The sequence below is a fragment of the Capricornis sumatraensis genome, chromosome 19 (assembly GCF_032405125.1).
Source record: "Capricornis sumatraensis isolate serow.1 chromosome 19, serow.2, whole genome shotgun sequence".
In the NCBI taxonomy this organism is placed as follows: Eukaryota; Metazoa; Chordata; class Mammalia; order Artiodactyla; family Bovidae; genus Capricornis; species Capricornis sumatraensis.
The window spans coordinates 34,686,872-34,705,923 of NC_091087.1; the positions used below are offsets into that span (position 1 = coordinate 34,686,872).

Sequence of the window (19,052 nt, forward strand, 5' to 3'; positions counted from 1 at the left end):
TCAAATCAAACATAAAATTAGTGTCCTCAAAAATAAAGTCCTAGACATGGCAGTTTTCTGAGATGTGAGCAAAAACGCACCTACCTCAAATGTCACATTTGCCACAATGGAACCCATCTGTCTTAACGTCTGTCTGGCCACTCGATTTACCAAGCTTCTTTTCTACATCATAAACCCGACCAGCAAACAAAAAGTACACTAAACTACTCTGTCATTGCAAGAATTCCAGGAGGGAAGGTATCTGGCATGAAATGAGGATCTCTATCTCCTACACCATACAGGCGGGCTTGACCCAGAACAGGGAGGGACCTTCAACAGATCCTACCGGGAGCTCTGAGGCTCATTTCCTCAGGTAAAAGTTGGAAAAATCTCATGCAATTTCCTCAAAATTACATAAGAATATCAATGAGTAGAAACAGAAGTCACAGTGTTACACAACTGGGAGCAGCCTTCTCCAGCCGAGTCCTCCTCAAGCAGTTACACCACATGGAGGAAACGCCCAAACCAGGAGCAGAGCTTGCTGCCGATGCGACTCCTGTCCACTGGCTCAAAATCCATTTCAGGTCCCTCCGTGCTCACTAAGTAACCGATGTTGTCCTAACATTAAAAGTGAAAGGTCTTAAAAACGCTTTTTCCAGAATTCTCTGTGTATTAATCTCTGCCACCTAATCTCCTCCTGTTGCCAAAGAGTAGTGTGAACACGTTATACAAACGTGTGCAAATATTTCTGTTTTGAGTTCTCACACCGAGCTACTAAACAAGTACACCTGCTGTACCACATGTTGGAGGGGTGCCCTCTGAGACAGTCTCACCGGGGAGGGGTGGGGCAGAGTGGGCGCTGTCTCTCTGTGCAGAGAGGAGAGGCGAGGCTCACAGGAGGAGGCCTGAGCCCCCAGCTCTCTTCTGTTTTCACAGTGACCGTTAGGGAGCTTCTCATAAATCACGACACCCGCAGACATGACCGCCAGAAACATCCTGATTCTGCCTTGGTTACACAGCACGGGCCTGAGGATCTGAGGGTGAGCAAAAGCCACTCGACTTGTCTGACCGCTGGTATCACTGTCACACATCCTTTCAAGGAGCGGAACCTCAGAAAACTAGAGAAGATGGCCAGGCAAGCTGCCTCAGCAGAGCCCACACAGCATGTTCCCATCTCTCTGGGAGAGCGGGCTCCACAGATGTTCAGACTCACCTGAGTGAATCAGAAGGAAATTTCAGCATCATCGGGAATATGTTCAGCAGGCAGGTAGGGGGATGAACTGGGAGACTGGGGTTGACATATACACACTACTGATACTATGCATCAAGTCAGCAACGAGTGAGGGCCTACTGAACAGCACAGGGCACTCTATCAGTGCTCTGTGGTGAGGTTAATGGGTAGGAAACCTAAAACACAGGGAGATTTGTGTGTGTGTGTGTGTGTGTGTGTGTATATATATATATATATATGATTGGTTCACATTGCTGTACAGCAGAAATTGACACAGCAGGGTAAATCAACTCCAATAAATGAATGAGTGGATGAATGAATTTTTTAAAAAGGAACACACTGGGCCCCCTAGAACTTGTGGAAATGAGGAGTCCACACCCAGGGTGCAGCACAGCCATGTTGGTCCACTGCCAACGGGCCGCCTGGACCAGGCCTCTTCTACCCCAGAGACCTCGACGCAGAGGCGGGAAGGCAGCCAGTGGCGGTCTCGCCAGTGCTCTGCTCTTGCTCACGCAGCCGTGCCAAGGCTGAGATCACGGGGAGAACAAGGGACCCACATTCCGCCTCAGGACAACAGACACGTCCACTGTCACTCACTTCACGGACGTCCTGCTGTAATTTCACATTCACTTCCTTAGACTTGAGGAGGTCCTTCCTGGCCGTGTCCAGGTCGTTCTCCAGCTCTGTTACGTGGGCAGAGAGGGCTGCCAGGCGGTCCTTTATCTCTCTCTGCTCCCGTGACTTCTTCTCGATGATTTCCTGGAGCTCGGGCCCCTGAGCCAGGTCTTCGTCGCGGGTTCTCTAAGGGGGAAAGGAAACCTTAGACAGCCTTGTTTTGGGAGGGAGGGAACACAGCACTTCCGGAAAATCGGTGAAGTCAAAACTGCCTTCTGCGCTCTGGAGCTCACACGACCCTCACGGCCACTCAGACCTACATGATGCATTGGTGAAAGGTCTCAGCAGCCCCGCACAGACTGGATAGTAAGACGAGAACCAGACAGAGAGTGAGACCGAGGACATGCCTTTCCATTGGCGCTTGGCATGTTTTCTTGCTTGTGATTTACATCAAGCACCCCGTCCATTAGTATCTTTTTCGGGTTATTCTTCTCTTTAAGAATCATCAGTGAAAACCAAAAAATTGAATCAGAATAAAGAAATAAGTAAAGACAGCAAAACTCCATTTGGAAAAACTCAACTCAAAACTGAAAATACAGCATAAAAAGAAAATACATGGTGATGTTATCCATCCCGAATAGAAACAGGTGATTCGAGTCAGAATTTGTCTCCGACTAGACAAAGGGGTGCTTAAGAGATCCTGCAGCTCTGAGCCACAAGTCTAGTTTACTAGTCATTAAAATAACCCAGGTGGGCTGGTCCTCAATCAGAAAGATAAAGAACATCTGATGTCCACCACTACAGCCTTCACACTTTTTTAAAATGAAAGGATACAAATGACAAACCCTTGGACTGCAAGGAGATCCAACCAGTCCATTCTGAAGGAGATCAGCCCTGGGATTTCTTTGGAAGGAATGATGCGAAAGCTGAAACTCCAGTACTTTGGCCACCTCATGCGAAGACTTGACTCATTGGAAAAGACTGATGCTGGGAGGGATTGGGGGCAGGAGGAGAAGGGGACGACCGAGGATGAGATGGCTGGATGGCATCACCGACTCGATGGACGTGAGTTTGAGTGAACTCCGGGAGATGGTGATGCACAGGGAGGCCTGGCGTGCTGCGATTCATGGGGTCGCAAAGAGTCGGACACGACTGAGTGACTGAACTGAACTGAACTGAACTAACTGAAATTACACGATGAATGATCCAACTTACCTTGTTATGTGTGGCAGCTAATTCTTCTAACAAACTACACCTTTCAAGTGCTCCTCCTGTGTTGATGTGTGTATATACGTGAGTGCACTTCTTAGCGTATGCTGCTGCTGCTGCTGCTGCTAAGTCGCTCCAGTCGTGTCTGACTCTGTGCGACCCCATAGATGGCAGCCCACCAGGCTTCCCTGTCCCTGGGATTCTCCAGGCAAGAACACTGGAGTGGGTTGCCATTTCCTTCTCCAGTGCATGAAAGGGAAAAGTGAAAGTGAAGTTGCTCAGCAGTGTCCGACTCTTCGCGACCCCACGGACGGAAGCCTACCAGGCTCCTCCACCCATGAGATTTTCCAGGCAGGAGTACTGGAGTGGGTTGCCATTGTATACTCACCCTAATACGCGGCTACTATAACAGAATACATTTAATGTATCTCATTGATCTTAACATCAAAAAATCTGCTTATTAACAGCTTTAAATTCTAAGTTTGAGAGGAAAAAAAATGTTTCCTAAAATAACTCTATTACTTAGTTTTTTATTGCAAATTGATATACAGAACATAATAAATCTTGAGACATTTATACCAACTAATACTTTTCAACTGGCGGCTTCCCAGGTGGACCAATGGTAAAGAATCCACCTGCCAATGCAAGAGGGCAGGTTCAATCCTTGGGTCGGGAAGATCCCCTGGAGTAGAAGATGGCCACCCACTCCAGTATTCTTGCCTGGGAAGTCCCAGGAAAAGAGGAGCATGGTGGGCTACAGTCCACAGGGTCGCAAAGACTCGGACATGACTGAGCATGTATGCAGGCAACACTTTTTAACCACATAAAACTCTGACTTCTTACAGAAAAAAAGTATTTACAAGAATTCAAGAAGCTCAAAAGTCAACTAGTTACATAAATACGTGCATCATCCACCTAACAAGGCTGCAAGTGTACAAATCCAGGATGGCCGGGTGGCTGGTACCTTCTTGTCCAGGGCCTTGTGGTGCTCAAAGAGTAATTTCAGCGACTTGATCACCTCCAGCTCGCTGGTCATGCCGGCTGGGGACTGCGCCTGCCACTTGCCCGCCGTCGTCTGGAGGGACGGTGAATACCGGGAAACCAGGAACTCCAGGTGCTCCAGCAGCAGCTGCAGGGCAGGGCCAAAGGAGCACCATCAACCTCATGCTTGAATTCAGGGCCGACAACCCCTCTCAGCCTCATGCTACAGCCGGAAACATGCTAAGGCAAGTCGGAATCCCGCCACTTCAGTCTAAAGTTAGAGTGGACTTCCCCAGTGGCCCAGTAGTTAAGACTCCACACTTCTGCAGGGGTCATGGGTTTTAATCCCTGGTCAGGGAACTAAGACCCCACACAAACTGTAGCATGGACAAAATTGTAGGTTAAGAGAATTCCGCCCTCAAATGTACTAAAATTATAGTAGCTCTCATCATAAATTTGAAGCAAAGTATGAGAACTCCAAACTGATCCACCCTAGTCTGCTCAGTGGGAAGATGTGAAAAATGACTTGAAAACCAGAAAGAGTTTAAAGACAGCAACACGGAGCCCAGCGGTGACCCCGCGGGGCAAATGTCAACATGTGAGAATTCCCCTACTGACCATGATGTTATTCCGCTCTGCTATCAGCAGAGCTATTTCTTCTTCTCTTGCAAGAAGCTGTTCCCGGCATATATTGAGCTCTTCCATAGATGTTGCCAACTCCTAGAAAACAGTGAAATGAGTAAGTAACTAAATGCAAACACAAATTAAAAAGAGAGTGAGACTCTGAAGACTGACCCTGTCAAGTCTCTCCAGGCTCCACACAAAGGGTCTCCCTGCCCCTCCAGAGAAGAGGGGGTCCACTGACCCCAAGACCACACAGACCACCACAACTCAGACCGGCCTTCAGCCTCCACCTCGACCTGGCAGGCACGCGGCAGGGGAGAACCCGGAATCCAAGCCTGCCTTCTCAAGACCCAGGGACGTCTGAGAAACTTCCCTAAACATAAACCTAACAACAAAGTGGATAAAGAGATTCTTAAACGACACACAGACAAGTGACCTAGAACCGCTGGGGAGAGTGAGGAAGAAAGGTAAGATCTACAAGGCCATCAGGCTTTGGAGTGTTCCTCTGGGAAAAAGGCTGATGGCACCCCAAGGCCATCTGTTAGCCTGACTCCACTGAAGTCACCCAGTCATTCAATAAACTGGAGAAAATGTTAAATTCATGTTTTATGTATTTTATCACAATTTTCATGCACGCGGTGCCGTCCACGTGGTGAACTTGCTCACACTGAACCACATGGAGTCTTTCATTCTTCTAGTTTTCTTTACACACAAAAAAAAATCCTGGGCTACATATTCCCTACTACATACTGAGTATTCAGCACCTAGAACACTGCCCAACACTTGTTCCGAGGCATGTAGTAGACATGTGAAGCTACGAGGGTATATGTTATACACATAAGCAGTAGGTACCCGTCATTAAGATACTGGACACACTGTTCTGTGCTTTGTAAGATGGGAGAGGTTAAGGGGCTTAGCCTTACTGCTTCAAGGACTGACTCTATAGCTCAATCCATGTGCCCCAGTGACTCCTCCAGACAGTGTTTCCCTTCTTGTGGGGCCCCCGCCCGTCCTCCACGCAGCACCTGCACAACCACTTACAAGGTCAACCTGCTGGGGTCGATCTTGCCCAGAAGGCCAAAACGCCCTGGCCGGCAGGGCCTACAACCACGCTAACAAAATGAAACACAGCTCCAACGCTTTGCTGGGTGAAGGCCAATCCGACGGGCCCAGCCCCCGGCTGCTCTCACCTCAGGCCGCTCTGCTTCCAGGACTTGGGCCGAGGCCAAGTTCTTCCTTGTCTTGGCCTTTGCCTTGGGGATGCAGCACTGGAAAAGTGCCCATAGACGGGCCCTTCTGCGACCCATCCTCGCGGATGGGGGCAGCCCCCCACTCAGGGGCAACTGCTGTTTCACGGTTAGATACCTCAGCACCTGAGCTATCACCACCAATCTCACACTACGACCATCACTATTCACACTACGACCACCGCTCTCACACACACAGCTCTCACACACCACTCTCACACACTACTCTCACACACCACTCTCAGACACACTGCTCTCACACTAGGACCACCGCTCTCACACCACGACCATCAGCGCTGCTGTCTCTAGAAGAAATGGCACGAAGGCTCTGCCTCCCGCACGTCTCCCAGGAGCCTGGCACCTGGAACCCACTGGGTCATAAGGGGCTCCGTGGTAACAGGGGGGCTGGGCTCAGGCCCACCATCAAGGGTGCAGAGAGGGGGGAGGGGCTTCCCAAAAGATGACAGATGAGTGTGGGGTGCAGGAGAAGGAAGGCTGTGCCCACAGCTCAGGCCCACCATCAGACTTGACCCTGCAAGGATACTGGTTCACAGTCGAACCAAATAGTAGAAACTGCTTCAGAAACCACCACCACTAGGAATGAGCACGTCTTCTAAGTGGGCTTCTGCCTCCTCTACCCCCCAAACAAGCCTCCAGGGAGGCTACTGAAAGGGCACCACTGAACTCAAGGGTGTCCCCGGAACCCACCCGGGTGACAAGGACTCACCGCACTAGCTGCCCCTCACTCACCCTGAGCTCCGTCCTCCCTGACTGACTCCCTCACTTGACTTCAGCAAGGGCTTGACCAACCTCGCTCCAGGCACTTAAAATGAATTCACAGTGGGTACGGGGCTTCGGTCAATCTGCTGCGAACTCGCCCTCTTCACTTTGACCCTGGGCTGCCAGACAACTCTGCCCCGTGGGGGCTGCACGGTGGAGGTTCAGGGGTGTCCCTGCCTTGAGCCGTGACAGCCAGCGCCTCCCAGACCCCGCCAGGTGCTGCCCCTCCCTCCACGCCCGAGTCTCCCACCCCCTCTCCTGGCCCCACTCCCAGCCTCGCGGCTCTCCACTCGCCAGGGCACAGGCCATACTGCTCCTGGCTCAGCCGGGGCCTCTGCTGTCACTTGAGGACCTCTGTCCCCCGGGGGCTTGAGGCCCCCATATCCACCCATCTCAGCAGTTACAGACTCTGGAAGATACAGAGTACGGTTTGGGGTCCTGCCCGCAGTTCACCCTGAACACATTCTCTTTTTATCGCTTTATCTGCTAGAGTTCTCTGAGATATCTTTTGAAAACCTCAACTGTTGCTTTCAAAAAGACTGTAAAATCACTGTGCTCAACTTTAAGGATAAAATCTTCATTTTCAACCTTAAAGTGAAACTGGAGAGAAGAGTCAAGGCAGTCATTTTTTCACACTGAAAAAGAAAACCCGCACCTGACCACATCACAGAATACAGTTCACGCAACCCCTTCCTCCTCAGCCTTCTCCTCCACTACCAGCCGCCTGTCATCACAAGGCCTGCCCTGGGCCGGCAGGGACAAGGGAAGAGGGCAGACTGGCTCCTCTGTCCCCAGGCCGCATGGGCCGCTTGCCCCTCCTTCTTCCCAAGTTCAAGTGGCACTGAAACAGCCCAGGCAAGCTGGGGATTCTGATCAGAAACACAACCGTGGGTAGTAAGCAAGGGCCCCTGGTTCTTGTTTACCCCAGCACCAAAGATGATCAATATAATTACTGTGAATTTTACATGTGGCTTCAGATGAGAGACGACACCCGGGGCTTCCCCACTACCAGTTATAGATGCAAGCAGCTTGTGGGTCAGCCTACCAAGAGCTAGAGAAGCTAAATACTTTTCAAAAGAGGTCCTTAGGCAGCCACAATCCAAGATTTCAAACAAAAGCCCAGTGAGGGAGTTGGAGACTGAGAGGGTCGCTCCGTCCCTCGGGGCATCAGAACAAAGCTGACTCTGGGAAGAAAAGGCAGGGAAAAAGTCAAGCAGAGGGGACTGGCTAACAGCTCTGGACACTTCCTTGGGCTGGGAAGACAAAAATTCAACTGCAGGCCTGACAAGTCAGTCCGGATGGTAGAGACTAAGCTCCCCAAGAAAAGGGAGGCACAGAAAACATACCCAGCACTCTGCCCAAACCGGCTGAGCGCTGAGTATCAATCACCTTGTGGTGCTCGGGAGACAGACGGTGGGCTTCAGGACCGGCCGAGAAGGGAAGGGGCCATGGGAGGCACCCCAGGCTTCCAGATGGAGATGCTGGAGGGCTCCTCCCTGGGATCAGGGGGAGAAGGTGGGTGAAGGCTGCTGAGACTCAGCTTACAAAGACACCCCAGCCTCAAGTCACTCAGACCCTGAGTGAACAGACAGCTCTGTCCTCACTAGAGGTCTGCATCAGAGGAACCTCTGGAGAAGACAGCATCACCAGAAACTCTAGGGTTTCCGTAGATAACGTCCACCATGCAACCAAAAAAGCAAATAAGGGTGTAACAACAAATAAGACCAAGAGAAAAAGAACGGAAACAGGTCCAGAGGTATCTGATGTATATCAGCATATCAGAGGTATGCTAGAGGAATCAGATGCAAACTTCACCAGTTCAAAAATATACTTGACCAAAGGAAAACTTTCTGAGACTCAAAACCGATTCTAGAACTTTCAAATAACAGTGACTGAATTTAAGAACTCAGGCTCTGGGCTTCACATCAAGTTGGGTGTAGCTGAAGAGAGGATCAGTGAACTGAGGAATGGATCGGTTAAAAAAATATATATGAGGGAAAAAAGTACAGAATATAGCGAAGGAACCCGCTGTTAAACTACATTGTTAAAAACTATAAATGGGGCCCCTCATGGTGGAGAAAAGACAGTCAGGGGAATAAGAAATGCCTCCAGGGCCTGAAACTAAAGAGCCTCTTAATGAAAGTGAAAGAGGAGAGTGAAAAGGCTGGCATAAAACTCAACATTCAAACAATGAAGATCATGGCAGCCGGCCCCATCACTTCATGGCAAATAAATGGGGAAACAACGGAAACAGTGACAGTCTTTAATTTCTTGGGCTCCAAAATTACTGCAGACGGTGAAATGAAAAGACACTTGCTCCTTGGAAGGAAAGCTATGACAAACCTAGACAGCACATTAAAAAGCAGAGACATTCCTTTGCTGACAAAGGTTCATTCAGTCAAAGCTATGGTTTTTCCAGTAGTCATGTATGGATGTGAGAGTTGGCGCATAAAGAAGGCTGAACGCCAAAGAATCGATGCTTCTGAACGGTGGTGTTGGAAAAGACTCTTAAGAGCCCCGTGGACTGCAAGGAGATCCAACCAGTTAATCCTAAAGCAAATCAGTCCTGAATATTCATTGGAAAGACTGATGCTGAAGCTCCAATACTTTGGCCACCTGACGCGAAGAACTGCCTCTTTGGAAAAGAACCTGATGCTGGGGAAGACTGAAGGCAGGAGGAGAAGGGGAAGACAGAGGATGAGATGCTTGGATGGCATCACTGACTCGATGGACATGAGTTTGAGCAAGCTCCGGGAATCGGTGATGGACAGAGAAGCCTGGTGGGCTGCAGTCCATGGGGTCGCAGTGAGTCAGACACTGAGCAACTGAACTGATTGACAGGGACAGTGGCAAGAGTTGGTTCAAGAATCAGAGCACTGACTCAAAAATGAAAACCACACATTGGTTTCAGCAGCTCTGCAGGTGCCTAAGGCAAGAAGAAAATGTTCAAGCTCTCAGAGGAAAAAAGGTGTGGCTTTTAATGGCACAGCAACACTAGGAGCTGACATTTCAAGAAAAAGGAAGTCAGAAGATAATGGACTGGCATCTGTAAAATGCTGAAAAACAAATAACCACCAACCTAGAATTCGATACCCAACAAAAACACTCTTCGAAAGTGCAAGCAAAATAAAGACTTGTAGGGCAAATGGAAATGAGACAATTCATCAAACACAGACATGAACTAAAAAAATATTAAGGCAGTGCTTTGGGAGAAAGAAAAGCCGTCTCTGACTGAAATATAAACAACAAGTAAAGACCAACAATGAGGTAACTGTCAGGGTAAATATTAATGCTACAGTGATGATAACGCCGACAATATATCTAAAATTTTAAAGGATAACAGTGACAAGGAGGAAACAGTCGTGTCAGGGAGGCAGTAAAAGTACTAAGTTAGACTTCAATGTAAAACACAGGCTGTGTCTGCGAATGTGCACCCACCAACCTGGCAGAGGAGCACAGAACTAGAGAAACACCTCATCCTTCTAAAAGAAGGCAAGAGAAAAGAACACGGAACAGGTGGGACAAACAGAAAACACACAGCAACACGGTATCTACAGACAGAAACATCAAAGTTGTAAACAGAGCAAATGTCCTCATTAAAAGATAAAAGCGTCACCCTGATTAAGATTAGAGCCACACACTCTTCCCAGAGGCACATGTTAAGATGGAAGACCACAGACAGGTGAGAGTAAAAGATGCCCAGGCGAACAAGGGCAGAAACCTGACGCGGCAACATCACTGTCAGAGAGAGTCTAAGGTCAGAAGCATCACTAGCGATAAAGAGGAGCATCTCATGCTCACGCAAGTCCAGTCTGCCAAGACGATGAGGATTCTAAATCTGAATGTCCCTAATAACATAACCTCAAAACATCAATACATACAAACTGACAGAAATAGAAAAGCAGTCACAGCCAAGTTCATAATTGCAGTGGGAGATGTTAAAGACACATCTCTCGGGGAACTGGGCTCCCTGGGACGTCGTCACCTGCAGCCACGAAGCACCTGAAATGCGGCTGGCTCTACGATGAGATGTGCTTCAAGCCTGAAACACACGCTGGATTTTAAAGACTTAGCATGAGAAAACGAACGTAAAATATTTCATTAGGTTTTATCAGGTTGATTACACACTGAAATGACAATATTTGGGGAATGTTAAAATAAAATATATTACAGGTAACTTCAGCTACTTCTGCTTTACTCAACGTGGCTACCGAAATCTGAATTATGATTGACAAATCTGATCTAAGTGATACGCACGTAACACTGCATTCCCACTGATAGATATTATTTTTAAGAGCTCAAGGAACATATAACAAAATGAATATATATTGAGCCCTTAGGAAAGCTCAGATTATTTCAGAGGACTGAGATAATGCAGGGTATACTTACGGATTGCAATCGGCTGATGGCTTATGTGCCCTCAAACTTCACCCTGCACGTGGTGATGATACCAGGAGGCAGGGACTCTGGGAGGGCTCAGGTCAGGAGGGAATGGGCTCCCGTGCTGCCAGGACAGGGAGAAGAAGCAGGCAGTCTAGGAACCAGGAAACAGGCCTCACCAGATGCGGCACCTGCTGGTGATCTTGGGACTTCCCAGGCTCCGGTACTATAAGAAGCAACTTTCTGTTGTTTATCAGCTGGTCTACGGTATTCATAACAGTCGCCCCTAAAGACCGAGACGGGGCTCTTCATGGAATTAACAGAGATCAAAAAATGGGTCACCAGAAAAACCTCCCCAAACATTGGGAAGATAAATCACAGACTTCTCGTAGACTTTCATGAATAATAATTTTAAAAAGCACAATGTAAATTAGAAAATACTTTTACATAAAACATAATGAAAATTTGGCTTATTCAAACTTGTGGGACCCAGCCAACTGTGTTTAGATGGTAACCTAAAGCCTTAAACACATATACTGGAAAAGAAGGAAGGCCGAAATCAGCTGAGCCTCCTCCCAAAAATCCAGACAGAAAGCACAGCGAGTGGAGCACAAGGTGGATGGGAGAAAAGGAGCAGGAAATGAGGGAACACAGGGCAAACAGGGAATTGTTTAAACAAGCCAGACGTCGGCTCTTGGAAAGGACCGATAAACCTGATAAACCCCTAGGGAGACTGGTTAGAGAAAGAGACAGAGCACAAATCACCAGTATCAAGGACCTTTAAAAGGGGGCACAACACATCTTACAGAAAAGAAAGATAGTGTGAACCACAGTTCACTTACTCATAGGAGAGTCTACGGGCCTAGCAAAGGGGAAATGCCTTACCTAAACATACCCAGGAAGACATACAAAATCAGAAAATGTTATTTGCATGAAAAAAACTAAATCTGAAATTAAAAGCCTCCCCACAATGAAACCAACTGGTTTTGTCAATCAATGCTTCCAAAAATCTAGGGAAGAAAACAGCAATCTCACAGGAACTCTCAGGGTAAACAAGGAACACTCTCCACCTTGTTTTCGAAGACTAGCATACTGCTACTGCTGCTAAGTCACTTCAGTCGTGTCCGACTCTGTGTGACCCCACAGACGGCAGCCCACCAGGTTCCCCTGTCCCTGGGATTCTCCAGGCAAGAACACTGGAGTGGGATGCCATTTCCATCTCCAATGCATGAAAGTGAAAAGTGAAAGGGAAGTCGATCAGTCCTGTCACACTCTTAGCCATCCCATGCAGTGCAGCCCACCAGGCTCCTCCGTCCATGGGAGTTTCCCGGCAAGAGTCCTGGAGTGGGTTGCCATTGCCTTCTCCATGGATTATAGGAACATTAAAGATACACACACACACACACACACACACACACACACACACACACACACAGAGTTCACTGTGTGAGGTGATGCGTATGTTGAGCAATCATTCCATGATGTCTATGGGCATCAAGTCATCACAGTGTAGACCTGAAATACACAAAAACTGTCTCTGTCACTGACTGCTTAGTGAAGCTAGGGTTCTAAAATCAGGGCCTGGCACCTTATAGCTGGCAGGTGTGGGAACTCGGGTTCATGTGCAGGCTGTACACTCTCTTAATCACATGTGAGACCTGAAGCAACCAAGCCACTCTCCATTTTTCTTTTTCTGTTTTCCTCTGTTCCCCTTGCCATTTGTGTTTAACAGATTCCCAGCATTGAGTGAGCAGCGTCAATGCAGCAAGAATGTTTCCCCATTTAAGGCAGGAGCATGTAACACCAGCAGACTTCCCCATCACCCCTGGGTGCTGCATCACACAGAAAAGCAAAGAAACTCGACATTCCCGAGACAGAGCTGCCCGACGGCAGTGGGGACTATGGTCCCCCAGGTGTCCCAAGGGGACCCCCAGGGGCTAGGAGCCCACGCTGGGGCCCCCAGCTTGAGGCCACACTTGCCTTTCCACCATTCTGAAGGTCATGGCAGAAGAAAGCCAGGCCATGGAAGGGGGATGGTGTGGGACTCAGGGCAGGACTGACTCGGGTCTGTGCTGGGCTCCACACCCAGTCACCACCCTTGGAGTGTACAAAGTTCTTGGGGTCATTCTGGGTATCTGGCAAAAAGCAATGGAGCCAAAGTCACTTGGCATGCTTTTTAAGGAAAAAACCTCACTGAAGATTCACTCAGCGCCAGCCTTGGCCCCTACTGAGATGCAGACTCCTGGTCATCCAAGGCTGTGCCCGCAGCCCACCAGGGCAAGGGCAGCCTCCCGGACACAGGGTGACACATGGCATTCTTCCCCCACTTTGAATGAAGGGCTGCACCCCCTGGATTAACCCGGCTCACCCCTACACTTCTGATGCTGAGGCCCCCGTGACTCCCACGACCAGAGGATCCAGCCTCTCCCGGGGCCTCCGTGTCACGGCACAGGCCTTCTCCACATGGCCCCAGCAGGCAGGGTGAGTCCTGTGCGGAGCCTCCCAGCTCGTTGGCCTTGCTGCTCACATCAGGGCTGTGCAGGAGCACTGTGGGTCCACTGAATGAGTGGATGAGGGCCCCTAACAATGACAGTGATGACGACGAGGAGGAAGAGGTGAAGGGGGCGGAGGTCCAAGTGTCAGCCCCTGATTCAGGCATCTGTGCGTATTAACTCATTTAACCTCATGACAAAGTTGTGTGTCTGTGTGTGGGGGGCAGGGGCCGGTCCTGCCACTGTTCTCACCTTGGAGCTGGCAAGTTCACTCTCAGTGTCCAGGGGTGGCTGAAGCCACTGGCCACAGACTGGACAGCTTTAACACAAACTCATTCACCCCCAGTTCTGGAGTCAGAAACCTGTGATCAAGGTGCGGGCAGGGCTCAGCTCCCTCCAGAGGCTCCAGGGGAGGGTCCCTCTGGCCTGGTCCAGCTCTTGGGGGACCCCAGGCCTTCCCGGGCTTGTGGCCACATCACCCCGACCTCTGCGTCCATGTGCCAAACCTTCTCCCCTGGGTGGCTCTGCGCTTCAGATCACTCCCTCTTCTCTTCCAAGCACACCTGCCATTGGATTTAGGGTCCACATGCATCCCGGGTGATTTGGTGCAGAGGTCAGTAAATTATTTCCATCTGCCGAGACCATTCATAGGAATAAGGTCACATTTGCAGGCTGTGGAAGGATGGATGGCTTTCGGGGCCACCACTCAAACCACCATACTGGTCATGAGGCCACCGGGCAGAGCCTCACTGGGCTTGGTGCAGGGAGCTTCGAAGAAGCAGGGCTCCAGGACTTCAGTCCTAAGGCTGCCTCAAGAAGACAGTTAGCATCAGGACATTTGGGCACAGAGAACAGATGAGCAGGGCTCCAAGGTGTGCTGGTGGGCGTGGGGCTCTCCTGCAGGGAACCTGGAGCCTGACATGACAGCCCAGGGCCAGGGGACATAGCGCATGGGTTTGGGAATGGACACATCCCAGCACAGACGAGGGGAGGCAGGCATGGGCGCTCAGGCCGGGGAAGCCCAGATCTTCCTGCTGCCCTCAAGGGGCAGGTCAGACGGGCACTGGAGGGAGCCGCGGTTTAAACGACAGGGGTCGCGGTCCTGGTCTGCTGCTGTGACTCAGCCTCTCTGAGACCATCTATTGCTCCTCTGCAAATCTTTGCCATATGTGACTTGCTTCACAGTTGAGGGGAGATCTTGGTGCTCTCAGCATCCCCGCCCAACCCCGTGGCTGGGGCTATGCCATATCTCCACGACCTTGAAGCCGCTAAGTCCACCCCTGCACAGACTCTCTTTGCAAAGAAGCTGGAAGCCGCTTCCCCTACCATAGGAAGCCGTGAGGCACCGAGACCCAAGAGGCAGCAACGCCTCTAGCCTGGGGGCTCCCGGGCGCGGGGTTGACCACATGGGGCAGTGGGAGTGACCATGGATGGCCCCATACGGCCAACCCCGTCTTTCCTGTTACAGCTCCCGTTTATTTCTATGCGTTCTGTTCAGCCACATGAAAAGACCCAAAATATATTCCTCCGAGTCCATGGAGATTTCTCTCGATGCTGGTCAAGAAGCAGTGCCCGGGCCACATCCCTGGGAAAACACGCTCAGCTGTTTATGTAAGCGACAGGGTCCCTCCAAGTAAAACATCTGGCAGGATTGGGAAAGGGTCGTGGGACTCGGTGGACGTATGGGATGTCCTCGTTCTTACACATATAGGATGTTTTAAACCCTGGTGCCTGGCCTGACAGCAGTCTGCTCCCGGCAGGAAGAAACCATAAGATGCTGGTCCCCTCCGCCAGGAGGACGCCCCAGAGCGGTGGCTTCTGGCCGGACTGGCCCCTCGGGTGGGGAGTCTGGAGGCCACAGAACTGCAGGGGCCTTGAGCCTTGGCGTGGGCATGGGAAGGGCCAAGGGGCTCGGGGAGAGGACAGGGTCAGGGCCCTTGCAGTGGACTGCTGCCAAATGCTGGACAAAGACAAGAAATAACAAATGTCATACTTTAAAGTTCCTAAAGAGCCAAGAAGGCCCAGAAGAGTGACCAGGTCTGTGCCGTCCGAGGTGTGGGAGGGGAAGGGGAGGCTCGCCCAGCACAGACTGGACTGGTTTAAACCTCCACTCCCGGCTCAACTCACAGGAACAGCGACCTCACCATAGGTGTTCCCGGCACTTTCCTTTTAGAAGGAAGAAGGGAATCACAGAACAAGCAAAAACATCCCCGTGGGGATTCCTTGTGGTCGAGGATGCCAAGGGCCCCTATTCGTCCCCACGGCTGCCTGAGCCGCCGTGTTATATGTCACAGTCACCCATCTTCGCTGAAGGGCAGCCTCCTAGGTTGTTGGAAGGTTGGCCTCAATGAGGCCAAGCCTGGGGTCCTTAGCTCCCCCCAGAGGCCTCCCGGGCAGCACACCTCCCCAACCCACCCTGACCCCACAGCTGCCACCCACCCCAGAGGGCCCCGTCACTGCCATCAAGGAATTAGGGGTGCCACATCTCAGGCCTGAGGGTGGTGGGCACGCTTCTACGCCATCTTGTGTGTGAACCCCAACTGGCTCATGGTCCAGCAGGAGCTGTGGGGAGCGTGTGTACATGGCAGGGACACACAGGACGGCTTCCGAGCACCGCCGGGCCAGGAAGCCGCAGAGCCCCGGTGGGAAGCCTGGGTCGGACTTCTGACCACCACAGGGGACTGGTCAACCTCCCCGCTGTGCCCTCGGCTTCCTCAGCTCTAAGGATAATACCACCACTCGGAGGGCCTCTGATGCCAGGGCCGCTCTGTGGGAGAGGCCGTGTTCTCCTCGAATGTGTTCAAGGCACGTGATGGCTGGTCTGTCCCTAATGACCGGGTGCATTCTTGGCAGCCCTGGGTCCTGCCTGCTCTTCCTGTTGGCACCGGGGTCCCACGTGGGTGTGAGCTGAAAGGCTGGTTCCAGGCTGAGTCTCTCTGCTTAGGTGACAGACGTGCCCCCCGGGAGGGAGAGCGTCTGGCATGGGGTGGGCCTCATCCCCTCCTTCTGATCAGCGCCAGGACCACCCTCCTTCCAGTTCCCGGACTTGGAAGACAGGGGCCCTTTCTGGGTCACCTGAACGTGTCACCTCACAGGAGCCTTGGTTGAGGATATTTGCTGAGTGATGCATGGGGCCGGGGGCACAGTCCTGCTGAGTTCCTACTGTGTGCAGGCCGAGAATGCTCCTGAGGTCCTTCCCCAACCTCTGGCAGCGTCCTTGGGTTCATTTTAATACTCGTGGACGAGGAGGCAGGCTGGGACTGCCCTGGGGGCTGACCCTGACTTGCTCACGCCTGCCCTCTACCTGGACGGCTCCCGAAGCGGACAGCAAAGTGCTCAGTCCCTGGGAAAGGGTCTGCAGGGAGGCATTCCTGCTCTGCGGTTCCTGCTGACCACGTCTGCACCGCCCAGGAGGAGTGGTCACATGGGGTGCTGGCATAAGCATGCTTTCTCCACATCCTGGACATGGTACCCTTGACTGTCTCCAGTGAGCCAGGACCCAGAATGCAGTCTCTCAGGGAGCTGGGGCTGCAGGACCGGCTGGGGCAGATTTACCCCTCAGGTTCGGCATAGGGTCTGGTTCCTAAGGCCTGGCTTCTTGAAGGAATAAAAGACATGTATTCATTCACAGTTCTGCTTTGATGATTGGTGGGTAGGTTACTCAGATCCACCCTCTCATGGAAAACAAAAACAATCAAAAAGTGTCATGCCTTAAAGTTAGTGAAGACCTGAGAAGACCCAGAGGAGCAACTGCCCAAGAGGAGGAGTCCAACAGAAGACTCCTTCCCCCCCCCCCCCCCCCCCCCCGTGGAGCTGGACTCCCAGGAGACGACACTTTCAGGTGACCCAGAAAGGGCCTCCCTCCTCCAGCCTCGGGAATGACAAGGAAGGTGGTTCTGGTGCCGAGCAGGAGAAGGAGCAGGTGAGGACCCCAGTGGGTCCAGACATGTCAGCCCGTGACCTTGGTTCAAGGTAACCCTATCCATAACACCCTCAGATGAGTGGAGAATGCAAGTGCCAAGTCTTTCCGGATAAGGACACCTTCTTCCCAGGCTTGGGAACTGCCCCACGGGTTATGGAAGAGTGGTGGCCGTTATGGAAGAGTGCCAGGCACACCAGGATGAAAGACAGCTGGAGGAGAACCAGCAGAAGTGACCCCCTCAGCTTTGGGATTCTGAGAGGATTTGATGGATAATACATCTCATAAATCAGCTAAGCTCATCTCATTTAGAGAAATGAACCTCAAGATAGAAAGGTCCTGCCAAGGACAGGAAACCATTAAAGAAAATGACACAGCCAACTTGGAAAAGAACCAAACAGAACCAGCAGAAATAAAAAAGTGTCATAACGAGAAGTGAAAATACAATAGACGCGTTTGAAGACACTTGGCCTCTTCAGGAAAAGGAGACACGTGGCCACTCAGCAGGGGCATGCTGATAATGTATGCAGGCCCCTGCCCAACCCCCTGCTCTCCAGGAAGGAACCCTGATCTGTAGCTGCATCATTTGCCAATTTCCATGGTGTAAATTCTCCCGCTGTGGCCTGTTTCATGTACCAAAGGGTTAACACCCGGCTGGCAGAATTCCCGATGAGCCAGAGAGAGCTGACTCTGGCACACAACCGGCCTAGAGACATGGGAGGACATCAAAACCGCAACCAGAGGGGCACAGATTTCAGCCCGACTACCTAGGACCAGGGAAGAGTCGTCCTTGGGGAACTTTAAAGACAAGACTCTTAAAACATGTCCAGAATTCACTTGATAACTTTGCCATTTCCTTCTCCAGTTTAGAACAAGTACGCTTCCACAAAACCAGGAGAGGCCCAGAGGGAGCCAGGTGGGGTGTAGAAAAGCCTCAGCACTTAAGACTCAAGAGACATAAAAACTTTACAGCCAGAGAAATGAATGTGTAATGGTGGAATTATGAATAGAGATATGAATCGCTTTGGGACTAGACAATGGCCCCTGACGCCTCACTGTCGGAGAGGCTCATGGCATAGGCACTAAGCCTGGGGGTAGGAGTGAGATGGAGGCTGAAGACCACATTTTGTTGTTGTTCAGTCACTAAGTCACGTCCGACTCTTTGAGATCCCATGGACTGCAACACACCAGGCTTCCCTGTCCTTCACCACCTCCCAGAGCTTACTCAAACTCATGTCTATTGACTCCGTGATGCCATCAAACCATCTCATCCTCTGATGCCCCCTTTTCCTCCTGCCCTCAATCTTTCCCAGCATCAGGGTCTTTTCCAATGAGTCAGCTCTTCACACGGGTTGGCCAAAGTATTGGAGCTTCAGCTTCAGCATCAGTCCTTCCAATGAATATTCAGGGTTGATTTCCTTTAGGATTGACTGCTTTGATGTCCTTGCAGTCCAAGGGACTCTTAAGAGTCTTCTCCAACTCCACAGTTCAAAAGCATCAATTCTTTGGCACTCAGCCCTCCCGACAGTCCAGTTCTCACGGTTCAGGGCAAAGAGTCTGACGTGAGAACCCAGCACCCACGTTCAACTGCCCCT

At 51.0% G+C, this 19,052-nt stretch overlaps 1 protein-coding gene across 1 annotated transcript in view; it reads right to left on the reverse strand.

The window, feature by feature from the left end:
• LOC138094964 (liprin-alpha-1-like) overlaps window positions 1-5,946 on the reverse strand; it is a 28,827-nt gene extending 22,881 nt beyond the window's left edge. The window contains exons 1-7 of the mRNA XM_068990961.1: window positions 5,830-5,946; window positions 4,634-4,735; window positions 3,999-4,163; window positions 3,419-3,434; window positions 3,042-3,096; window positions 2,233-2,335; window positions 1,808-2,011 (exon numbers count right to left, since the gene is read on the reverse strand). Of these exons, the coding sequence (XP_068847062.1) occupies window positions 1,808-2,011; window positions 2,233-2,335; window positions 3,042-3,096; window positions 3,419-3,434; window positions 3,999-4,163; window positions 4,634-4,735; window positions 5,830-5,946 (762 nt within the window). The remainder of the gene's footprint in view (window positions 1-1,807; window positions 2,012-2,232; window positions 2,336-3,041; window positions 3,097-3,418; window positions 3,435-3,998; window positions 4,164-4,633; window positions 4,736-5,829) is intronic.
• Between the last annotated feature and the right edge of the window lie 13,106 nt (window positions 5,947-19,052).